At 42.1% G+C, this 9,831-nt stretch overlaps 1 protein-coding gene across 5 annotated transcripts in view; it reads right to left on the bottom strand.

The window, feature by feature from the left end:
- Positions 1-7,169: 7,169 nt before the first annotated feature.
- The window catches only part of LOC121521415 (NACHT, LRR and PYD domains-containing protein 12-like), a 28,786-nt gene continuing 26,124 nt past the window's right edge, over positions 7,170-9,831 (bottom strand). For 4 of the 5 annotated variants that reach the window (XM_041805380.1, XM_041805384.1, XM_041805382.1 and 1 more), the window contains 2 exons: positions 8,492-8,538; positions 7,170-8,390 (listed from right to left, as the gene is read on the bottom strand). In XM_041805380.1, coding sequence (XP_041661314.1) covers positions 7,795-8,390; positions 8,492-8,538 — 643 coding nt within the window. In that variant the 3' untranslated portion in view covers positions 7,170-7,794. The remainder of the gene's footprint in view (positions 8,391-8,491; positions 8,539-9,831) is intronic. The other variant, XM_041805385.1, reaches the window with a different exon arrangement.

The raw sequence follows: 9,831 nt of genomic DNA, 5'->3' as shown, positions 1-9,831 counted from the left end.
AACCTCTAGATAACAACAAAAGTTCCTATTTCTCATTCGCTTGTCACATGTCTAATACTTGAATGAAAAACACAAAAAAAATAATGAAAAAAAAATATTTTAACATTTTTAATATCCTTTTAAACGTAACTGAGTTTTAACATTTAAAACACTGTTCTGAATATTTTTAATTTTATATAAACCCCCCCCCACACCCACACACACCCACACACACACACACACATACAAATCTTACTATTTTGGAAATGATTTGGCGGCCCACTTGCAATACCTTTGCAGCCCACCAGGGGGCAGTGGCCTACAGGTTGGGGATCACTGAATTTTGTTGTTCTTACTTCTTTTTCTCTTATCCCATGTAACCTCATCATTACCCACCAGTTCACTGCTTTGTTTCAACTACAGATTAACTGATCTATTAGGATTGTGGATTGTGGCTCTCACTAAAGTATTTTTTAGACAGTGTGGCTCTTTGGTAGAGTAAGTACCACTGCTTTAGAATAGAAGGCACAATGGTGAGTAGGAAATCCACAGTTAGTGATTGTTAGTGGCCATTAGTGCTTTTGTTTTGGTTATTTATATATATTTGTATAATGCACTGTGTATTTGTATGCCTATTTAAAAGCTAATTGTGACTTTTTGTCTTTTAGTTTCATGGTGCTGAATGATAAATAAAAGAATTGCACCTGTTGAACTCTACGTGGCTCATTGATACCAAGGAGGCAGCTACAGTGATAAATCTCAGAGCTCCATGATACACACCGTCTAACATCTGCAGACTTTGAGCAGAAGCGTTCATGTACAAAACATCACCATAGTCAAGACCAGGTAAAAAGGTAGACTCAGCAAGTCTCCTTTGATAGTAAGCAACTGGTACATTACTAGGGCTGGATTCTGTTGGTTGTTCGGTTCTATGTATAATTTGTTCATGCTGAGACGAAGTGTTTTTTTTTTTTCGGCCATTGTTTTCAGTGGAAAAGCGTAGCAAAATCACTGCACAAGAGCTTTGCCACCATCAGTGTTCGATTCAGCGGTGTTGCGCATTCACGAGGAGGTATGTGAGGAGAGGGGCGGAGCTACGGAGCTCAACCAGGGAGAAGAACAGGAGGGGGGGGGGGGTAGAGTTGATTCTACACGGTTCTCATCGAATCTTAGGGCGCACTCTCACTGGACCATCCGTACCGTGCCGTATTCTAACCATGCTAAAGCCCATTTGGCCCGTTCTCACACTGCTCAATGCATCCAGGCCTGAGCACGGATACGTCACCCGCCGATGTCATCACACGAAGCGTCCACTGTTGATGAACTTATACGTGTTGATGACTCAGTATACTTAAGTATAGTTTTCTGGGCTGTAAAATAGCAACAGATTTATACAATATCTGATCTGACACCAGAGTTATGTCACCTGTACTAGGATCAGTAGCTACGTTAGCGATACAGAGCCCAGTGAGGAGAGAGAGAGCGGTTCATATAGCTCACAGCATACAATCTTAAGCCTGATCAGAGTTCCAAGCACTTCTGAATGAAACCCAGACTTTTTAACTCATATGAGCCCCTACAGTCATTCCTCTGCGTGTCTGTGTACTATTTGCATCCCCTTATGCGCCAACTGTGCCATCTCTCTGCGTTATTCTGGATGCCTGCTGCACAAAACAAGCTCTAACATCATAGGATAGCCTGTGTCCAGAGCAGGACGCAGGCTGTGTCCGAAATCACTCTCTAGCCACTATATAGTGACTAGAGAGTGTGACGGTGTCACCAAATAAATAAATTCATGAGTGTATGTGACGAAAGGATAATGAAAGGAATGATGAAAACGGCAGGTTTTCTTTAAATATGTAAGAAGAAATTATTCCCTGTATATGTAATGGTATGGAGTGTGGGTACCTGCTGTCATTTATCTGTTTTAATATGTGATCAAAATAATGAGGAAAAAAAGACGCGATAATATAAGGAGGATGTGTCGTGGGGGAAGAGGCGGAGAAGCAGAGGACGGGAAAAGAGACAAAGACGCAGGCATATCTGAAGAATTAGGGCCTGAAAGTAAGATAAAAAAGTAACAAGCTGTCTGGAAATTAAGCATTAAGTTCAAAATAATAAACCGGATAGCAGCTTACCAACAACAACACTGCAATCTTCCTGCTGGACCTCTCTGTGCGGACGCTGGAGCATGCGCCGGGAGCCGGACAAAGAAAGCTTTCCCGTGGGATACACTCCTGGGTCTGGGTGAGACCGACTCTTTTTGTACATTTTAGCCTGGTATACCAGTAGCAGCGATCGATCACATATTTTTGTTTTCGGGGTTTTTTTCTATCTGTGGATTTATTGCGGTTTTTTTCTTCGTTTCTTGATGGATTAAGGACTATTACGTTTGCGTGCGTCACGGATTTTTTAAACTCTTAAAAGACACTTAAAAGTGATTGGAGAAGGACAAGTTTGCGGTTTTCATTAGTTTGGGACTTGTATTTTATTTAGAAATCATAAAGACGGTGTTATAATTATTATTTTGGTTGTGATTAATAAACGATGTTAACCATCAGTTAGTAGCCTATGTGCTTGTTTGGAGAGAGCTTAATGATAATGATAGAGATAATACTAATAATAATAATAATAATAATGGTAACAATAATGGATCATTAGTATAAGGAAATTCTGTATTCTGTTGTTTGGCTATAGAAGCTCAAATCATTTACATTTTAATGAAGTCTGCAGCACAGTGCCATTTCCATTTTGTCAGTAATTTTTGCAGTGATTTTCAGTATTTCTGCTGTTTTCTCCGGTTAAATGAACAAAGTGAGCAGTAGAGGAGCGCAGATGCACTAAGCCTTATTGTTGCAACTAATCATTGGCCTAATGCAGTTTGGAGGGTAGGTTGGCTTGCTTATTTATGTATAGAACAGTCTTTTTCAGTTTAGTGTGGAAATAATATTAATTTTGAAGTACTTTTTATTTCAACTACACCAAAAGATTTCAAAGAATTTATTATCTTGAGCTAAATAAACAAATTATGAGTGGATTTTTTTCTTTTCTTGAAAACTCACCATGCCCCTCACCTTAGGAGCTGCAGTCAGTTATTCTAAACATTTACTGGAGACTAGCAGCACATGTCATAGTTTATTGTGTTCTTGCTTACTCTTGTGATAAACCCAGTGAAAACTAAAGAAGACATTGTCTTTGTGTGACCAGATTGATTTTGTAGAAATCTGTTGAGCATTCATAAACTAAATGTGAGGGTATTAAAATAAACTGGTTAAGGCAGAGGTGGGCTGATGTATTTCACTTTTTAAAAACCTTTTTTATGAACAGAAGTGCCCTTTTTCTCAGTTGAGTCCCTGCTCTCTGCTGACACTTGCAGAACAGAAACTCTAATCAGGTGTGTCCTGTATATCCAGCTGTTCAACCGCTCTTGTCAAAAGTCAGCTTCCACTATCCTTTAGTTTGTGAATTTATAATAAAACTCTGTGAAGCTCTCGTGCTAGTTCTGTACGTTGGCTAATATGTTTAAGGCTATGTTAGCATCTTCGGGAATGCTGATAATGCTGATATTATTACGGTGTTTTATTGCGGAAGAAATCAAGCTACAAATGTAAATTTCTTTGTTAATAGAGATCTAAAAATGACAAAAACCACTCAAGTATCTTAGTTTGTTATTTTATGGATTATTTGCCTTTTTGTAGCGTAACATTTACTTTTATTTTTACGATCGTAAGCCGGTAACTGTGCCGGCTTGTTCTTTTTCTTCTTCCTCTGAATCAACAGACTACACAGTTTTGGCACTTTACTGTCCTTTACAGTCTGAAATTGCAACTGCTATCAGGGAGTGTCCCATTTCTAAGTCACGTGGTTGCCCTTACACTTGGTTTTGAGGGGCGAGTTAAGACTGAGGGTTGAGCTCGAGGGGTAAGATTGAGGGTTAAGGGGAGAACTGGGATTCAGCCTACGTCCTCACATTTATTTTCCAGTCTCACTACCTCAGCAGAGGGCGGTCCCTGGATTGTAGCGATATCATCCGTGCAGGTGGATAGGCAATGCTCCATGTCTTTCACTGTGCTTGTTAGCCCTGCCACACTAGCCTGCCTAACTGTTGCTATGCTGGTCTATGGAGCAGCTTTTATGGCTTTAACCCTCAGAGCTCACAGCTATTCTTTCCACCATCATGTCTCACCTGGACTTTTTTCTTTAAAAGCTTGTAAAACATCAACCCTGTGGTGAACAGTCAAGCTCTATACATCTTTATTTTCAGGACAACCTGGTCTTTAGGAATATATCTACTACAGTAATGCCACTTGAATTTTGAAAAAGTTATAGGACTCTAAAGACAAAAAAAAAAGAAAAGAAAAAAGGAATTTGAAACTCAAAGATTTTTATTGATAACACACAGTAAACAATAGTGACAAAAGATTTTCTTTGCACAGACGTGTTCTCCGTCTCTTGGGGACAAAACAGTGAAAAAATAAACATCCTGTGACTAATGCTTTTCAAAATATCTACATATATACAAAAAAGTCCATGCGCTTTTTTGCAGTTAGATTCATTTGTGCCATTCCTTTAAACAGTCGAAAAGCAACTGATTGACCACCACTCCCACAATGCATTGCATGAAAATATTGCCTTCAACAAATATGGCGCTACCCACCAAAGAAAGCCGAAGTAAAATATTGGAAATGGGTTAAAATGGACAAAGAGGCGCGTACTATTGGATCTAACGCCGTGGATTTAATCTTTACACCCTGAAAAGTCACCAAAGTTCCAGGCTCGCTAGAACGGTGTCCTTAAGGGCTACAGAGACATCAATGGTAGCAAACGAACAGCAAAATGGTCAGCTTTCAGAGGAAAAAAGAGTGCCTACGACGTTCAAAAGTTATTAACGTTTTTCTAATCTGTGTCACTTCTCATTGTATACGACAACCCTGTCCTCAGAGACCCCCAGGAAGTCAGCCAAGTTCTGGGCTCACTAGAAAATGTTCTGTAAGAGCTATGAATGCATGAAGAACATATTCAGAAAGGCACAACACAGAGCTTTCACAGGAAAAAACAAGTTCATGTCTATGACTTACGGTTCAGAAGTTACCAAGTAATTTACAAAGGGGTGTGCCTGTGGCACAGTACCGTGCCACTGGAGCTCTAAGGGTTAAGTTCACTTTTGATTTAATTTAAATCATTGCCCAAGGCAGCCTTTATTTCGGCTTTAAACTTCTGCAAGATATTATCATGTATCGATGCGAGAAGTTTGCGCTGGTCCAATCGACCCTCCACTCCTGCCAGGGTGTTTGCTGGTTGGGCCAATCACCACTGGTCAGGGCCTTGGCATGCTGAGCAGGCCAGATCAGAGTTTGAGTCAAACATCCTCCTCTAGTTCATTTGGAGGGCATTTTGTCAGTCTGTATAGACCAAATTAAAGTGTAAAAGACATGCTTGAGTCTTGGTTAAAGTTGCTGGTTAAAAATTCCCCCAAAAATTGACTATCAAAGAATTCTGCGAAGGTCTTCATGCTCGCATCCTACTAACCTAACATGCCAGATGGATTTGTTTCAAACCATATTGCATTTAATATTGCAAGGAAAAATGGATTTGCCATAATCTGTGCCTGTCATCAGGTAGACCCATCTTGCAATAGATGGGTGTTGCTGATCAAAGAATGCCTGGGTCAATCAGCATCATTCGATGAAAGGGGTTGTAGTTACAGGCAGGGCCAGATTAAGACATCACAGTGCCCCGGGGCAAGGTCCTTCAGAACCTCAGAGCCAAAGTTCTGCTGCCTTTTGCATTGACAGCAGTTTGCATGCGTAATAGTACACTGAGCTGTTGAAGTCGATGGCCAGTAATGGAGCAATTCTCTCTGCATGACTTTCTGAAGGTGGCAAAGAAACACCTTGTTGGTTATAGAGCAGGTGCACATCCCAACTCCCTCACTGGAGTAACACAATAGGCAATCTTATTTATGCACTTTGGTAGTTTGGGGTATGGTTATGTGCCGACTGCTTTACAGCCCCAGTGAGTCTTGGACCTCTGGGCAATTGCCCAGTTGCCCTAATGGTAAATCTGGCCTTGGTTACAGGCATGATTTGGTGAGAGCAACAGAAATCCTGTAAGCGATGGCGGCCGGAGAAGAGATTGGTGTCGATGCAGCAACAGCAGCAGTTTGATCAGAACTAGACAAACTGTCTTTATTCAGAGAAGAGCAAAGGACCACACTGGAAGCTGACGGAAAATATGTGTTTTGCCCTTCTCTTGACCAAATTTGATAAGAGGTTAATTCACCAACTGGCTCCACTGATAGACCAACAGTAAAGGCTCTGTGTTGATACTGGGTTATGCAGTTTATTCTCCAGGGGCGTGCACGCCTGCTGCATTGTGTTTTATTGCTCTAATTGCCCCTTGATGAACATGACAGAATGTTCCTCCTGTCACCTTATGAATACTTTTTAAAAGGTCCTGCTCTTCTAAACAAACAGCTATGGGGTCTTACCTAAATGGATGTTAACCCTTTAAGCACCAAAGTCGCAAAATTGCACAAGCAACATTGCTAATATGGTGCCTAATGTTGTTACTACTTTACACCAGGAGATGGCAGACATGAGTAACTTCAATCCCAGCAGCATTTGTGGGCGTGTTCCTATTTAAAGTTTTGGAGAGAGAGAGTTTTGAAAGCCGCACCCCAGGTCAAGGAGACAAGAAAGCGGTGGTTGTAGTTGGGGCATAACAGAGAGAAAGAGAATGAATTGTAGTGAGAAAACTCACAATGACGGGAGCAATAGAGGAATATTCACCCTCTGGCATGATGTTCAGTCATCTGGTGAAACCATGGGTGAGACTGACGGTGCGTCTGTGAGCAGCGACACGTCATGATAGTCCGCAAGCAGCACATAGCAAGGCTGACGCTTTGCCTCACCGTGGCCAGGGAGGGAGTAATCAGCGAATGTCGAAGAGGGGACGTGGTGGGGGTATCAGGGTGGTCAAAACACCACGAATAGTGACAGAGCTAGGGAATGAAAAACACCGTGGAGGTAGGGGCAGCCATGTTAGAAGCTGGGGGAAAAAATGCACAGCTAATGGCGGTGGAGGCCGCCTGGTGATGTCAGAATATTCAAATTAGATGAGTGAATTTACTCCCACCACCAACTTTGGGTCAAACTGAAGATTTTTCTCATTTACAGTATGCCTTTATCTCTAACCACTTTTAGGCTACAGCCTTTTGAAATCTTGATATCAAAATTGAATATCTTCATGTCCATTTTTTTTAAAAAGAATCAATAAAACTAAATAGGACTGTATATACGTCTTAAATCCACCAGCATTTTTGGCAATTTCATCTTCACTGGTTCTTTAGTAGTGAAAGTGTTGCTGTTTTTGGTCCAGTCTTGTTCATTTTCCTCCTAAAACTTTATCAACATACACTGTTTCACCCGGCTCACATTTATCATCCTCTTTTCAACTGTCAATTGATTTGGGCTTCATAAACATCCTGATCAGCAATCATCATGTGTGCATGAGCACACACATGAAACCAGACTACAGTAAGCTGACACAGCTGAGTCTTGTTAGTGGAATGAGTTGAGGCTGAACTGAAAGTTGTATGTGGTTCAAGTCAGGACAACTCTGGAAAGCTTAGCCTGTTCACTACTTTGATGGAGTAACCCCCAGGTTATATGGAGAGGACAGAACATGTGTGTCAAAACACATTGGTAGAGTTTTAACAAATTGGTTAACTGTCTTAGTTTTGTTCAGAGTTTGAAGAAATTAAGCCATGGTTTCTGGAAACATTTAACATTTGTGAAAAAAATTGAATGAATTTTATTTCCTGAAGGGACGCACACGCAGCACTTTCCGCTTCTGAAGAGGAGGAGTCTCTTTCAGTGAGAACAAAGACACTGAAGAACCAACACGAAACCCAAACCCAAACCCAGGATAGAGTGGTTCAGTGAATGTGGTGTTGAAGGTGTGGAGGTGGATCAATGCATTAGAGGAGACACAGTAGAAGGACAGAGAACCAGCAGGATAGTCCACAAACACTGCTACTCTACGGGAGGAAGAGGACCAGGAGAGAGGGATGTCTGTTTTTATGTTATTGTGCCAGACAGCAAAACCTTCATCTGAGCAGAACAGCTTCCAGGAGTGATCGTTAAATCCAAACAAACAGTCACGACTGTCCCCTTTCTTTCTGATACTTTTGGAACTCACTGCTATATGAACACTGCCACTCCACTCAACCCCCCAGTATCTGCAACCAGTTAGACCATCTTTACACAGCAGCTGGCTCCAGATGTCAAATCTGTCTGGATGGTCAGAATATAACTGCTCCTCTCTCACAAATGTCACCTTCCTGTTGTCGTAAGACAGTTCAAGGTTCCAGTGAGCCGTGTTTGGGTCCAGTAAAGGTTCACAGAAATCTGATGGACAGAAAAAGACATAGCACAGCAGGAGATTATCATCATACACATGAAGGCTTAAATCCTGACTGTTTAGTCATCTGACATAATTTCACACTTACACTTTTTTCCTCCAAATTTTAACCAAAATGATCCACCAGGGGCCATCCTACAGGAAAAAACATAGAAAAAGATTTTAATTCCAACATCAGTCCTAACTGCTGGTCACACTGTCCACCATGAGTCCTAACTGCTGGTCACTCTGTCCACCATGAGTCCTAACTGCTGGTCACTCTGTCCACCATGAGTCCTAACTGCTGGTCACTCTGTCCATCACGAGTCCTAACTGCTGGTCACTCTGTCCACCATGAGTCCTAACTGCTGGTCACTCTGTCCACCATGAGTCCTAACTGCTGGTCACTCTGTCCACCATGAGTCCTAACTGCTGGTCACTCTGTCCACCATGAGTCCTAACTGCTGGTCACTCTGTCCATCACGAGTCCTAACTGCTGGTCACTCTGTCCACCATGAGTCCTAACTGCTGGTCACTCTGTCCACCATGAGTCCTAACTGCTGGTCACTCTGTCCACCATGAGTCCTAACTGCTGGTCACTCTGTCCACCATGAGTCCTAACTGCTGGTCACTCTGTCCATGAGTCCTAACTGCTGGTCACTCTGTCCATCACGAGTCCTAACTGCTGGTCACTCTGTCCACCATGAGTCCTAACTGCTGGTCACTCTGTCCACCATGAGTCCTAACTGCTGGTCACTCTGTCCACCATGAGTCCTAACTGCTGGTCACTCTGTCCATCACGAGTCCTAACTGCTGGTCACTCTGTCCACCATGAGTCCTTGCTGCTGGTCAGTAATTTCACATAAAGGAAAACCACAATATTGGTACTCTCTTGGCTTCCAGCCATTACCTGCTATCCGCTCCTAGCGGTGTTGTGATTAGTGGATGGGCGGAAACTGTCATAACCAAGCACGTGAGGGAACTTTCAAAATAAATGTGTAGGGTAAAAATGGCGATTAATATCGATGTTTATACTTTCAATCGATCTGACTGAATCATTGCTCAAACAATCTATACTGATCCAGATCCATGAATCGTTACACCCCTACTGTTCATTATGGGTCCAAACTGCTGGTCACCCTGAAATGCCGCCACATTAGTTACAATGAGGCTGAAGGGCAATAAAGTCAATGTTTTGGAGTGGACCTGATCTCAGTCCTAGAGAACATTCGTGGGCAGAGCTGAAGAGGCGTGTGCAGGCAAGGCAGCCTACAAACCTGACTCAGTTACAGCAGTTCTGTCAGGAAGAAGGGGCCAAATTTCCAGCAAACTCTTGTGAGAGGCTTGTGGAAGGATATCCAAAATGTTCTACCAAAGTCAGATAGTTTGAAGGCAATTCTACCAAAATACTAAGGAAACGTATATAGCTTCTGACTTTGAAGATAGTCA

This window comes from Cheilinus undulatus, linkage group 14 (genome assembly GCF_018320785.1).
Source record: "Cheilinus undulatus linkage group 14, ASM1832078v1, whole genome shotgun sequence".
NCBI lineage: Eukaryota > Metazoa > Chordata > Actinopteri > Labriformes > Labridae > Cheilinus > Cheilinus undulatus.
This window is presented reverse-complemented; position numbering and strand designations above follow the sequence as displayed.